Source organism: Dipodomys spectabilis, unplaced genomic scaffold (assembly GCF_019054845.1).
Source record: "Dipodomys spectabilis isolate Male_0828 unplaced genomic scaffold, ASM1905484v1 ptg000138l, whole genome shotgun sequence".
Classification (NCBI taxonomy): Eukaryota; Metazoa; Chordata; class Mammalia; order Rodentia; family Heteromyidae; genus Dipodomys; species Dipodomys spectabilis.
In genome coordinates this window covers 5,310,038-5,325,713 of record NW_024870815.1, presented here as the reverse complement: position 1 = coordinate 5,325,713, position 15,676 = coordinate 5,310,038, and the positions used below count along the sequence as shown (strand labels likewise).

Genomic DNA, 15,676 nt, shown 5'->3' with positions numbered 1-15,676 from the left:
CAGAAAGCCCTTATTTTTAAAACAAAGTGTTTTGTGTCATTTATGTGCATTTTGAGTCTGATAGGTTGGCTTTGATTGTTAAGTTTTCTGTAAAATTGTGTTGGTAATTATTAATCTGATATAAATGAACTTCGCCATATGCCAATAAATTATATTATTCATTTAATAAATAAATCGATAATTGACTTTAAATTCTTATTAAACAGACAACACCCATGTTTCAAACCATGGAGTTATATCCCTGATGGAATCATGCCAATTTTCTGGAGGGTGGTATATTGGACATCACAATTTTTAACTTGGTAAGTGTCAGTGAAGGATAAAAGATATGCTCCTTTCTGTCTCCTGCATTAGGTCATATGTTTTTCAAATTTTAATATTCTAAAAATTGTAGTCATCCCCATTGCAAGAATGAGATGTATAAGTCATTATGTTGAAAACGAACTTTACAACTTTGGTGGGGGGGGGGGGGGGGAGTGGGGAAGATTGGGTGGGGGGAGGGCGGGGGGAGGATGGGAAGGGGAACAAAGGAGGAGGCTGCAATGCTTGATAAGAAATGTACTCATTGTCTTGCCCATGTAATTGTAACCCCTCTGTACAGTATTTTCATAATAAAAAAATTGTAGTCATCTATTTTGCTTTATTATTAACATATAATTAATCATAGCAATCTGTATTAGTTAGAAAAATAGATTAAGATTCATATACTTCTGATATTTTGAGATTATATGGATACATAATTGTTTTTGTAATTATGTATTTTCTGTCCAATTAGGATTTTGTTACCTTTTATGCAGTCATATGCAAGATCTGGTGGATTTTCCATTACAGGAAAGATAAAAACTGCATTGATTGAGAATGCAATCTACTATGGCACCTATTTGCTGATTTTTGGAGCATTCTTAATATATGTAGCTGTAAATCCACGTTTGCATTTAGAATGGTAAGAAAAACACTCTCATTAAAACATTTTAAAAAACTTATGTTTGACTTTTGTTGTTGATGGTCATGGGGATTGAACTTGGGACCTGGGCTCTGTCCCTGAGCTCTTTTTGCTCAAGGCTAATGCTCCACTACTTCGAACCACAGTGCCACTTCAATTTTCTGGTGGTTAATTGAAGAGAAGAGTCTCAGAGACTTTCCTGCCCAGGCTGACTTTGAACTATGATTCTCAGATCTCAGCATCCTGAGTAGCTAGGATTATAGGCATGAGCCACCAGCACCCAGCTGCACTTTTATTTTTATTTTTTACTTAGTTTATTATTTTAAATGAATGTAATAATTTTTTTTTAAGTAATAGCTTATTAGACTAGAAAAGTGCTTTTAGAAGTATAAGTGTGTTATCTCATAAAGAAAAGTTTAGAGTGTTTATATCCTTGGTCAGGCTTGAAGCTGAAGGGGCTTTGTACTTTTTAGTATTAATTTTTATTAGACACACATGTATGTTAACAGACCTTTCACTGAGAAATATAACCGAATTGTATGTTTGACAAATTGATGAGGGAATGTTTACATAATCCATATCACTAAAAAGAATATATGGGATAATAACATCTTTAAATATAACTTAGGTAATTGATTAATGCTTTGACTAATAACTACATGTTAAAAGAAATAACAATTTTAGATATAATTTCAGATGTAAAGAAAACAAATACCTGGTTTTCTATTTGATTGGAATGTTTTTACTTTTCTCCTTTTGTTTTGATGGTCATATTTGTCCTTAGTATTTATTTACATTAAGGTATTTTAGTAAACTGATCTCTATTTTGTACTTTTGGAGAGCTAGATTTGAAAATTTAGGAATGGAATAGTAGGGGTATGCCTCACTGTTGCATTCTGCGATTTGTGTATGTCTACCTTAACACAAATTAATTTTTTAAAACTTGCAGGCTTGGGGCTGGGAAGGTGGCTCAGTGGTAGAGTGCTTGCCTTGCATGCATGAGGCTCTGGGTTCAATTCCTCAGCACCCCATAAGTAAAAAGAAAAAAGCTGGAAGTGGCGCTGTGGCTCAAGTGGTAGAGCGCTAGCCTTGAGCTAAAGAGCTGAGGGACAGCGCCCAGGCCGAGTTCAGGCCCCACAACTGGACCAAAAACAAAAAAAAACTTGCAGGCTTTTCTTCATTAATATTGAATAATCAAATACGCATAAGTATTTTTGGAGAACATATACATATTTTGTCATGAATTATCTTAGATTCTAATTTTAATTTCAGTAGCAGCAAAATTTCCTGTGTGAAATACCATTGTTTGCACTTATACTCAAGCTTCCCATTAAGTACACAAATTATCTGCTGTGACTGAAAAAAAAAGTACTTGGGATTATAAAAGTCTAATTTTTTTCATATGAAATGTTGACCATCTTTTAAGGTAGCTTTCTGTAAAAAACATTTAATACTTGTTAGGTTTTGTTTTTTAGACTTTATTGGAAATGTATTTACTATTGCAATCTGCTTATGTCTTCTCTTTCTTAGGAACCAACTCCAGACAATCGGGATAGCTGCTGCCAATACATGGGGTCTTTTTCTTCTCGTGTTGTTGTTAGGGTATGGGTTGGTGGAAATTCCTCGTTCATATTGGAATGGAGCAAAAAAGGGTTATCTACTTATGAAGACTTATTTTAAGGCAGCCAAACTGATGACAGAGAAAGCAGATGCAGAAGAGAATTTAGAGGATGTTATGGAGGTAATCAAGCAAATTTAAATCTTACAAGAGCAGAAGTTAACAAGTTGTGTGTAATTTATTTTCATCATTATTTTCTTGTTGCTGTTACACATCAATGGACTTCAGTCACAAATGTGATATCATCTCCTCTCTAGGCTGACTTCTTATGGAATTTCAAGCTCCTGAGAGGTCATCTCTATCTTTTAACTGGCAAAGATAAAGGGAAACTATATTCAGAAGTATAGGGGTATGTCTGTTATTTTGAGGTAACTTTTATTAATGCTTTCTTTCACTCTCAAAAGCCTCCCAGATTAGACAGCAAGTTATATAATTACTCAAACGTTGGAAGCAAAATCAATAATCAGAATATACTTCTTCCTTAGACAGTGTAACCCAAGGCAGTTCTACCAAGTTTGGAAACCTTTTTAGAGAACAATTTGCATTGGAGTTTGTACCAACAAATATTGTTTGTAATTTTAACAAGGAATTTCCTTTTATTCATTTGTGACATGCAGTTGATATGAATCAACTTCATCAAGTTGGGAATGTAACTCAAAAATTAATACTTTCAATATTGCTCACAAACATATACAACAAATTACAAAAATTTTGCCATGGTAAGTAATAATTTGATTATGGATTTGAAGAGATTAACAATAATCTCTTTCTTTGAGGATGTTACTTTTTAACATAAAACCTCAGGTTGAAAAAGCTTTTCCTTCATGTTAGAATAAACTCAAGTGTTTCAGTGTGGCCTATATAATAATTTGGCCCATATGTAGCTCTCCTGTCCTATCTAAGCCTCTAGCTACCTGACTCCGGTCACTTTGATGATTCCTGTGGTTGCCAGTGCAGTATAGTAATCCATTCTGTAGACTTAATATTTATCTAACACTCCACTTTGGTTCCTTGGATTCGATAATGGTGATAATAATAACATTTATGCAGACTTCTTTGACTAATATTTTCTAATTACTTCATATTATCAGTATACAATTGACCCTTGAATAATGGAGAGTTTAGGGGCACTAATACCTTCTGCAACTGGAAATTTCATGTAACTTTTGACCCCCTAAAAACTTAATTACTAATTACTGGCTATTGAAAAACTTTTCTGATAAACAGTTACTTAGTATATATTTTATATATCATAGGTATTTTATGTGTATTGAAAAATATACTAGAACCAGGAGAGATTATTTTTAGCTGAGTTCTTGGTCATATAAGTTATAAACATCCATTCACAATTTTGTTAAATGGTTTCTTTGACTACAGGTCTGTATCTTTGAAAGCTTTTTTCTATTCTGCAGTTAAAATGTTGTTCTTAATATCCCAGCCAGTTCTCTCTTGAGGCCTAGGACATGGCATGCTGCTTTTTCTGTCTAGAGTAGTGGTAACTTGTATTTTTGTTCATAAATATTATAGAACATTTAATTCCTTAGGAAATACTACTTTTAAAGATTACTTAACTCATTAGTACTCATTAAATTACTTACTTAATACCTCCTATTAGACAGTAGTTTCATTCAAAGACTTATAATATCCTCTTCTACCCTACTGTCTGTGTTGGATTATGTTGGTCTTGTAGCTAGCAGTGTTTCTGTAAACTGTGATCTAAATAAGCAAATGTGAAGGAAAAATCAGTTGTGACTACTATTCTTTGGAGAGGAAAGACTTGTGAAGTTAGTTGTTTCTTCTGACTCCTTGTTTTTCTTAACTGATAATGAAGATAATTGATCTTAATGAGCAAGTAGACTACTATAATCCTATTTTTTTAAGCACACAAAATTTATTAAATCATTGTGAACTTTTTTATAATGCTCAACTGTTTTTGTATACAGGGTAAGCAAATGATAAGATAGCAAATTTAGGAAGTAATAAAAAAGTATTTGAATATAAATATAGCAATTTAAGTACTTTGTGTTTTTACTCCCTAAGAACTTGTATCAGTGAAAAGAATTTCATTTAATGCTAAGTTAATTAAAATCAAACTTGTGAGAATAAATAGTATTTAATGTATTTTCACTTGAAATGTTAATCTGCAGAAATAGAAATATTATTTTTCTTACTGTTTTGAATAGGAGGTTCGTAAAGTAAATGAAAGCATCAAATATAACCACCCATTGAGAAAATGTGTTGACACCATACTTAAAAAGGTAACTAAATTACATTTATTTTCATATGAAATGTATACTTATCTATTGCATAAATTAGTATTCCATAAAAAATCAGAAAAGTATTTAAAAAGCCTCTCAGAGGTAGGCTTCCTAATGCATTTTCATGGAAATATTAACTAAGTCAGTAGTATACTTGGATTTTTTTCTTTTGTTACTACAAGTTTGATGGTAATTATTGATAGTCTTTTCCATTGAAATGTGGAGATAGAGATGATATTGAGTAACGTAACTGCTGTAACAGTGATGGGGATCAACATTTAAGATACCATCATTCATCATTAGAGTCATATTTTCTATAAGAAAATATACTGGTTCCTCAGTAATCTCTGATCAGCTTCCTAGTGATCTGATGATATTTTTCATATATCACAAAATCAGTAGCATTATGAGATACATAATTTATGATATAATGATTTAAATAAGTAGTCATGCAATTACGATTTTGATACAGTGGTATTGAATTAGGGGTAACTTACTCTTCTAAAAGCACTTAGTTGTAAAGCTCCCATTTGTCTTTTATGCACCTACAGAACCACTAAAATACGTTTTTTTTACTGTTTTAAATCTGTTGTATTGACCATTAGCTAAATTGTTAACTATTATTTTGGCTAAAATATTAGTTTCTAATCATTTCTTCCATATGTGCTACTTTTCAAGTCCTATTCAAAGAGATTAACTTTTTTTGCCCAAGTTCATGTAATAAATGACTAATAGTATGGCAAATAGTCCAAATTGTGTATGTGTTTATCTGTATTATGCTTTTCAGAAATTGTGAATATTGTGTCTTTATGTTTTAGCTAGGAAAGTAATTGACAGTTTTTATCAAGTTTCTAATAATAAACATCTTCTCAAATACAAATTGTTTCCTGGAGATAAACTCTCTGCCTTTACTAATACCCAGAATTATCTGAGCATAAAAACCAACATTAATAAAGGCAAAAGAAAGCCCAATTTATCTTTTAAAACATTGTCATAAAATATTAGCAAATAAAACTTCACTTAGAGATACCAAAAGGAAGATGTTTTTGAGAAGATTAGAAATGCTAAAGTGACAGTTTTGGTTTTTTTTGTCCTGGGGCTTGAACTCTGGGCCTGGGCTGTCCCTTAGCTCTTCAGCTGAAGGCTAGCACTCTGCCACTTGAGTCACAGCGCCATTTCCAGTTTTCTGAGTGGTTTATTGGCCATAAGAGTCTCACAACTTTCCTTCCAGGCTGGCTTTGAACCATGATCTCAGCCTCCTGAGTAGCATAAACCACTGGTGCCTGGCTTAGAGTGACAGATTTTTAATAAAAATAGTTTATCATATATTTTTAAGTTTTTTATAAAATCTGGTTGTTTCTTTTAGTGTCCTACAGAGTATCAAGAAAAAATGGGTAGGAACATGGATGATTATGAAGATTTTGATGAAAAGCGCAATACTTACCCAAGTGAAAAAAGTCTAGTGAAACTACATAAACAGGTAACATTATAGCTATTTTACTTACAGCTAAATGATTTCAATTAGATTTATTATTATTGCTCACAAAAAGGAATTTTGTATGAATCCTGAACTATTTTTTTTTTTTTTTAACTTTTTTTTCCCCCCTTGTACTGGGACTTGAATTTAAGGTCTGTACTCTTACTCAGCTTTTTCACTCAGGGCTGGCACCCTGCTGCTTGAGCTACTTCTTTAGTCCCTAAAACATCTTTTGATTATTCTTTGAAATGTATTAACTTTAACTCGCTGGATCAGGCTGTCTTGTCAATTGGGAAGGAGGCATTAGAAGCATTACATCATTTAAATATATTAACATCTTTGACCCACCCAATAAATACTGCTAGCACCATTCCATGAAGAAACAAACACAGATAAACTAAAAACATTCCCTAGCACCATGAGGACCCACTGTTGGATCACATTGATAGATGTATCTCCTTTCTCTTTTGTAGGTGATTTATTCAGTACAGAGGCACCGTCGAACTCAAGTGCAATGGCAAATTCTTTTGGAACAAGCATTTTATCTGGAGGATGTAGCAAAAAATGAAACTAGTGCCACTCATCAGTTTGTTCACACGTTTCAATCCCCAGAGCCAGAAAATCGGTTTATTCAGTATTTTTATAATCCTACAGTTGGTATGTAATTTAACATAAATTTCAAAATTTAATCATTTGTTCTTTAGGAAAAAAAATACTATATTTTCACCAATGCAAAACTGAAGTTTCCTTGTATTATTTGATTTATGCAATATGATAATATTGTATATCTGATAACTGCTTTATTTGTCATAGAGCATATCCATCAGTTTCTACTGCTAGTTTAAATAATTAAAATTCTATATAACATATATGCAGTACCTCAATCTTATTTTGTATATGCATAAAATATAGTTGTAAGCAATTTTATATTACAGGTTTGAGTTTTCTTTAGGCTTCACATACTATTAAATATTCCCTTAAGATGCTATACTTAGTTACTACACTTATGAGTCTTATTTATAAAACCTACACCCTGTAGTTAACATAATCTTATTTATTTAAGCTGTTACATTAACTTGATGCTTTTTTTGTGTGTTTGGTCTTTAGTGTGGAAACAATAGCCAGGACAAATATGTCAGAAAACTTCTTTAAGAAATTTTTTTTTCTAGTTAAATTTAGGAGTGATTCAACATATATAAATGCTATGTATAATTGAGTGCTCAGAGCACATAAATTAAGAGAGACAAAAATCCCTGTTCTATGGAGTAAAACAGTTAATAAACATATGACAGTATAAATAAGGATGTTAAGTAGATAGTTAGGGATAGAAATTTAGGATGGAAATTTAAATTAGTAAGCCATTAGTGTAGTTAGTTATGGGTCAAGAAGTATTAGGGGTAGAAAAGAGAGAAAGTCCAAGTCGATGGCAATCTGACTTTAGAGATTACATTAATTGGGAAGAACAGCAGAAAAGACCAAAAGTTGCCAGTGAGATAGGAGGAAAACCCAGTATTCTGAGAAAAAAAGGTGTGTAAAGTACCTGCTTGAATGATGCAAAATGGTAATATTGTGAATAATACTTGATGATTAGATTTCAGAGTAATAAGGTAGGAAAGAGTTAGCCTTATTGGAAAATATAAGAAATAGGAAAACAATTGAAGCCAGTGGGAGTTTTTCCTTTCAAAAACAGAGAAAGGAGTACTGGTGGAGGATTAGGGGTAAGGTATGAAAAAAAAAAGTAAAGAAGGTAATACAGGACTGGCATTATAAAGAAAGGATGGTTAATGAGGTAGTAAAGAATTATGGGAAAGTGTTTATGAGTAGTAAGAGAGGTGACATGAGATAGTAATGAAGAGCATAGTATTATATTACAGGAAGGGCATAGATGTATCTTAGGCACTGGAAAGATGTAGTGGTGAAAATGTGGGGAAATTTTCTTCTGATCACTTCGATTTCCTTAGGGAAATACTGAGAATAAGTATAGGGAAGGAGTTTTTCCCTAGACAAAACAGTTGCCCATGAAATATTGGAGAATTACAGCAAAAAGAATAACCAGCAAAAGGCTGGGCTGCTGGCATGGCTCATGTGGTAGAACACCAGCTGAACAAGCAAAACTGAGCAAGTTAAGTACAGCAAGGGCCAAGACTCTGAGTTCCAATTCCAATACTGGCAAAAAGAAAAAAAAAAGAACTTGGAAACCAGACCCTAAAGTTGTGTGTGTTTCTTCTCCAGTGTTACAGGAACTGGGATACTGGAGAGAGGATATCCTCAAAAAAACTGTAATCTGAAGTGGATAAGGAAGAAATAAAGACATTGAGTTGTTTGATAATGTTAAAAAGGCATAGAATGTTTTGTTGGTCCAAGTAACATATCAGTAGTCAGAATATAAATAAGTGTACCACTTGGAGATAAGGATGATGGAATTACTTTATATGGAAGGATTGAAGCTGTTGGCAATAAAAGATTTAGGGGAAGATCTAGAATGAGTCATTGAGGTAGAGTGGAGGACAAGATCATTAGAGGAGAGGATGGGAAGGGAAGGTATAAGAGAGCAACTTGTTGAAAGATTTACCTACATGGATATTTAAACCACCAGGAATTATGTTAAGGGTAGAGGTAAAATGTCTTACAGTGAGCCAGGAGCTCATTTTTCAGTGCATAAAACAGAAATACAGTTTTGTTTGGAGGTATATCTCAATGAAAGACAACTTGCCTGGCATGCATGAGGCCCTGGGTTCAAGCCCCAGCATCATATAGATGTTCAAATATTATTAATTTAGACTTAATAAATCAGAATCTCACAAAATACTCTCATATGCAAGGCTTTATCTTTGTATATTTCCCCCTTAATATTTTAGAATTGTATCCAGAGATGATGCCTCTTGGTCTTTAAGTGGTTCAGTGTATATTTTCTAAAAATAAAGATATGTTTTCATAATTATGATTGTCAAAATTAGGAAATTAGTATTGGTGTTATACTATTACTTATAGTCCTTGTCTATATTTTGTCCTATTACCTTAGTGATATTATTTGAAAAAACTTCCTAGATCTTCTCAGTCTTCTTAATCTGAAGTGGTTTCCCAGTCTTATATATATTTTACAACATATTTTTGGTGGGTACAGGGCAGTTTTTTTGTTGTTGAACATCCTTGAATTTGAGTACAGTATGTCCTCATAATTAGATACAGTTTATACATCTTTCACAGAAGTACCTTGGCAATTATGTTGTATTCTCAGTGAATCATGGAAGGAAACACATGGACTACCCATTCATTCCATTTCTGGTGATTCTTTAGCAAAAACAATGTCAGCCTGATTTCTCTACTGTAAATTGTAATTATCTGTTGTAATTATCTGTTGGCCATTTTGAAGCAGTGAAAAATGCCCTGTTACTTTTTCAGTTGCTTAACTGTATGTATTTTTTTAATCTTCCAGAGTGGTACTGGGAATGTCTTTTGAGACCATGGTTTTACAGGATACTTGCTGTGGTGTTATCCATCTTCTCTGTGATTGTTGTGTGGTCAGAGTGCACATTCTTTAGCACAACTCCTGTCTTATCCCTGTTTGCAGTCTTCATCCAACTTGCAGAAAAAACATACAATTATATTTATATTGAGGTCAGTTTATTTCCTTTCTATCCTAGATATATGTCAGTTCATGTATAATACTTAACTATTATATCTGTTCTCAAATATTTGTTCTAGTAATAATAAGCAGTGATGTTTCCCACAGTGTTGTAATTCAGACTTCCAGAAATAGCTTTCATTAATTTACTATAAATATTAAGAACTATATATGAAGAGTGGTGAAAAGGTACAAGAAGATAGTACAAAATTATTTTTTGAGACTATTTTGATTCTCATGTCAGTAAGGTCATCACTTAACGGCCTTCATGTGAAGAGTTGCCAAGGGAAGTGGAAAGCAACGTATTTGGGGAATTTGACACATTTGGATCTAGACTATTGAACTGATATAAAATATAGATTTTTTTAAAAAGATTTCATTTTCTTGGGTTATTTATTTTTTATTATCTTCAAGTAGTTGTACAAAGAGGTTCCAAATTACTATTTATATGTGCACTGCATCTTGATCAGTGTCACCTCTTCATCATTCTCTTTCCATTTTTCCCAACCCCATCTACCTCCTGGTTCCATTTTCACATAGTATTATGACTATATTCTCCTCTATTTCTCTCTCCATCTTCTCTACTCCTATTAGCTCTCACTTTTCTCAGATAACAAATTAACTGAAAATGAAAAGTAAGGCTTGTATCAGTATGTAAAGTAATGAAGTCTATTAGTTCTCAACTTTATTTTTGTTGTTCTGTTTCAGATTGCTTGCTTCCTTTCCATCTTCTTTCTAAGTATCTGTGTTTATTCTACTGTATTCAGGATTCGTGTATTTAACTATTATTACTTGGCTTCTCATCACCAGACCGATGCTTACAGTCTTCTTTTCAGTGGCATGTAAGTAACATTCACTTTAAAAATGAGCTATATCTCCCTTGAATGTACTATTGATCCTTTCTTTTATTTCTTGTTCATGGATGTTGCATTAGCATGAGTATTTCTATAAGCTAGTTGATTTGTTTTAAATGTTAGTGTTCGTTGATTACCAACTAGATTTTGTCTAAGGCTAAATTACAAGAAAAAAAAAACATAACCTGACCTTACCAATTAGAGATTTAAAATATAGGTAAGTAAGGAATATAAGCAATTGTGTTTAGAGACTAAGTCAGACCTGGAGAGTGTTTTGAAAGTCAGTAGTCTTGTCTGAATTGAAAAGGACTGAAAAAAACAATAGGAACAATTTTTATTGTGGAATTTAGAGAGAATTGAGTGAGATGGCTCTAGCTTTGGCTAGGTTGCACCATCTATTATCCCTTTTTGTTAAATTAGTCATATAAGGTATTTGTAAGGGCTGTTATCAGTGAAGTTCATAGAAGGATTGATAGGGAAACATCATGTGTATATGCATGATCACACATTATTGAGACTTGAACTTAGGCCTTGTGCTCAGCTTGCTTGCTCATAGTTGTCTACCACTTGAGCTGTAACTCCAAGCTGGTTTTTTTTCTCCTGATTAATTAGATATGGAATCTCTTGGACTTTTCTACCAAGCTTCCTTTTTTTTTTTTTTTTTTGTGAAAATACTATACAGAGAGGTTACAATTACATGAGTAAGATAATGAGTACATTTCTTATCAAGCATTGTAGCCTCCTCCTTTGTTTTCCCTTCTCATCCCTTCCCATCCTCCCCCGGCCCCCATCCAATCCTCCCCGCCCCCCCCCCCCCACCAAAGTCGTAAAGTTTTCGTTTTCAACATAACAACTTGTACATCTCAATGTTGCAGTGGGTCCACCTGTATCCCTATTTAAATGATTTGTTTTTCCCCTTCCCCTCCACAAATTATACTGACATCAAATACAGTGAAAGCAGGGGTATACTGTGGGGGAGGGACATACAAAGCAACAAAGAAATAATCTTATAAATGTGTTAGAAACAATCACCTGAAAGAAAAAAAACATTTGAATATTTATCTTAGGGTTCATTTCCCTAACATCACCTTATCTGACCTTTTCTGCTTGACTCAGACATATACTAGATATTGCAAATAAGGGAAACCATGGGCCGAGCTTCCTTTTAACTCTGATCCTTCAGGGGTAGAATTATAGGTGTGAGATACCAGAGTCTACTTTGGAAGCATCTTTAAAACTTCTTTGTTTAGCAAATAATTATGGACTGTATTAGTAGTCAGTTTCTTGTTGCTGTAACAGTGTCTGACATAAACAGTTTGAGAGGTTTATTTATTTATCTATTTATTTTGTCGGTTGCAGGGCTTGAACTCTGGGCCGGGATGCTGTCCCTTAGCTCTTCCTGCCCAAGCTGGGTTTGAACTGTTATCTTCAGATTTTAGCCTTCTGAATAGCTAGGATTACAGGCAGTGCCCAGTGAGAGATTTATTTTGACACACACTTTCAGAAGTTTCAATCCATAGTATTTAGGTCCCATTGCTTTTGCATGGCAGGGCGCTAATAATCACCTCATGGCAGCCACAAAACATACATATGCGTGCACGCGCGCGCGTGCGTGCGCACACACACACACACACACACACACACACACACACACACACACACACACACACACACACACACACACACACTGAGACTAAGTACATATTTCTGTAGCATCTTCCCTATGACTTACTTTCTGTAGCTAAGCCCCACCTCTTAAAGTTTCTACCACCTCCCAAAATAGCATCACCAGATGGAGACCATGCCTTTACCCTAGTGAGGAACATTTCATATTTAAACCATAATATGAATTTATAGGAAGTTGCAGGTTACTGGTGTCCTATATAACCTTTGCCAACCTCTTCTAATGTAATATCATCTTCGATTTCTCCTCTTTCTTCTATAGTGAGTTTATTAGGCAGGTACTCTAACATGTGAGTCATACTGCTAGCTCTTTTATTGCTTTAGTTTTTATTTTGAATATGGCTGTGCAGGCCTGAACTGTAATAATCTTATCTATGCTTCCAAGGTAGTTGGGATGACAGGTGCATGCCACCATGTCAGGTTTTTATTAGTTAAGATTGGGTCTTAGGGATATTTTACCCGGGTTGACTTTTAAGGCTCAGTCCTCATGGTATCTGCCTCCTAAGTAGCTAGTGTTACAGGAGTGAACTACTGTACCTAGCTGCTAATGGTGATTTTTTTTTTTTATATCTGTGTACAATATCAAAATGAGAAAATTTACCTTAAAACACTATTGTTAAACACACTACAGATTTATCACAATTTTTCAATCCTGCAGCCAATGTTACCATCAGGATATGTTTGGTCAGCATGAAAGAACTTTCTCATATTACCTCTTAATGGTTACATCCTTACATTATTCTATCTTTCAGTTCTCCAACTCTGTAATTTTATAAAGTATTCCTTTTATTGGGACAAACTAAACCCTTCTTTATAGTTGTACCTATCTGGATGCTACCCTTTGCTATAGTAACTTAAAAAACTTCATATTCTGAGTACAGTTCCCCTTGAGAATGCTACTGTCCTTGTCATACTGTGAGACAGGCACACGGATAGTGAAGCCGAAGGAGATATATGTAAGGTCTGTCCACAAGCCATAGTGATAGAGCAGTGACACATACCATCATAGCAGGCAGCCTGAGGATGCAGTTGTTCTACTGTGTAAATACCAATATTTTTGAGGGAAGTGTGCTTAATAGGATTTTCAAGATGTTTCCCAGGGAAGACCAATTCACTTTAAAAATTATTATATAATATATATATATATATATATATATACATATATGGCAAATATAGTTAGGATGATATGAAATATTTTAATACATTTCTCTATAACTTAAGATATATTTTACTGCATGATCGATCTTTTTAATGTCGACTGCAGGTTGTTTTGCCGTTTGACTCCTCCATTATGTCTTAATTTCTTGGGTTTGACCCATATGGATGCATCCATCTCTCACCAGAATACTCAGCCAACTGCTTATACATCTGTAAGTACAGTCAGAAAATGGATTTCTTTAATTTCATTATATGAGATGTTATTGTCAAATTTCTTTCAATACTATTACAAAAGTTTTATAGCATTAATGGATTCCTTTTTAATAACTACAACTTAAACAATTATAATCACTAATGACTGAATTAAAGTGTTTTTGCATATCTTATTATGAAAAAGTTTTTTAGTTCATATAGGTTGTTTTGCTGGATAGTATCCAAAGATTTCATCTGTAGTATTATCAGCTTTTGTATTTATAGTCTTTATGTGCTTTTGAATGATACTTATTAAACATGTGTTTTCCTTAGTAGAAATCCTTGACAGTTCTGTTATAAGCAAATTTTCTAATGATGAAAAGGATGAAAATATAAAACTATGTTTATTTAACTTACTTTTTTCTTGCTTTTCAGATTATGGGTTCCATGAAAGTTTTATCCTTTATTGCAGATGGATTCTACATATATTACCCTATGTTGGTAGTAATCCTCTGCATTGCAACTTATTTTAGGTAAGAAACTTATATAATACTATTTTTTCTCATATTTAGTTGTATCTAGATATTCTTTTTGCCTAAAAATCTTTTAAATATTTACTTGGTTGGGTTTTGTTTTATTGTGGCTTGGGGGAAGGAGCTGTTTGAAGGGACTACTTGAGTGATTAGGTCATATTCTTTCTTTAATAAAAATTTAAAGTTATGTTATTCTTTCACGATATTTAAGCCTCAAAGTATGTAATTACAGAATGTTAACTCATAAGTCTTCCTTGTGATAATGATTGGCATTGTAGCTTGTAAAACTCCTTCATTCCTGTATTCTCTTACAAAACAACTCAGTCTTTGGGGTTTCTCCATAATTATCGCTGGATTTCTAGATGCTTCAGACCATGGACAGCGCAAAGGGTTAGAAGGGGAACAATTATAATCAAGATGTATGTGTAGGGCTGAAGAAGAAACCTCCTCTTACTTTTGAAAGTATATGGACTGCTCTTTTTTTTATGGAATTAGAGAAGATAGTAGAATTTGGCAGAGGTAAGATTCAAAATGAGTTAAATGATAGGTATGTTTGGCTTCTAGCACCCTGTTAGAATCAGTTTGTTTTTCTAATGCAAATAAATTTTATCATTTTACTTCTGTTTAAAAACTAAATATCACTTTATCATTATTATAAATAAAATATACTAATATTAGGGTAATTAGAAAGCAGAAATTATTTAAAAGAACTTCTGTCTCAATTTTTAAAATACTTTTGTTTTAATTTATGATAAATAAAAAGCTAGAAGAGTATGATAAAAAAATAATACTGCTAGAAAGGCACCCATGGCTCAGATCTGTAACCTAGTTACTCATGAGTCTGAGATCCTGAGGCTGCCTGGGTAGAAAAATCTACAATATCACATCTCCAAAATAACCAGCAAAACAACATGACAGAGGTGTGGTTCAATTAGTGGAGCATGAGCTAAGCAAGCAAGCTAAGCAAGCACATAGTCCCCTGAGTTTGAACCCTAGTGCCACTAAAGAAATAAAATAGTATTGTTAATATGAACTGATAGCAAAACTAATATTTTGAATTTTTCCTTTAAGGTAGAAAAGATAATAACAGACTTGTACTGCGAAAATGATGTATTAAAAGAAGAGAGTAAGCATACATTGTACATACAAAACTAAGTTTTGATTAACTATTTACTCATTTAAGAATTTACATGTTTTATGGAACACTAAAAGCTTATAAAATATAAATGATGTCTTTCTATATTAATAGTTATATTGGCAGTATTAGCATTTGAGACGAAATCTTAGTACTTATGATGTTCTGATTTACAATAGTACTTTGTCAGCCATAAAAAT

General features: G+C 33.2%; 1 protein-coding gene across 3 annotated transcripts in view; it reads left to right on the top strand.

The window, feature by feature from the left end:
* Positions 1 to 15,676, top strand: part of Lmbrd2 (LMBR1 domain containing 2) — a 34,179-nt gene that overhangs the window by 10,088 nt on the left and 8,415 nt on the right. For all 3 annotated transcript variants that reach the window (XM_042690515.1, XM_042690514.1, XM_042690516.1), the window contains exons 4-13: positions 207 to 302; positions 776 to 943; positions 2,474 to 2,684; positions 4,745 to 4,819; positions 6,186 to 6,299; positions 6,770 to 6,953; positions 9,733 to 9,914; positions 10,630 to 10,763; positions 13,723 to 13,828; positions 14,244 to 14,341. In XM_042690515.1, the coding sequence (XP_042546449.1) occupies positions 207 to 302; positions 776 to 943; positions 2,474 to 2,684; positions 4,745 to 4,819; positions 6,186 to 6,299; positions 6,770 to 6,953; positions 9,733 to 9,914; positions 10,630 to 10,763; positions 13,723 to 13,828; positions 14,244 to 14,341 (1,368 nt within the window). The remainder of the gene's footprint in view (positions 1 to 206; positions 303 to 775; positions 944 to 2,473; positions 2,685 to 4,744; positions 4,820 to 6,185; positions 6,300 to 6,769; positions 6,954 to 9,732; positions 9,915 to 10,629; positions 10,764 to 13,722; positions 13,829 to 14,243; positions 14,342 to 15,676) is intronic.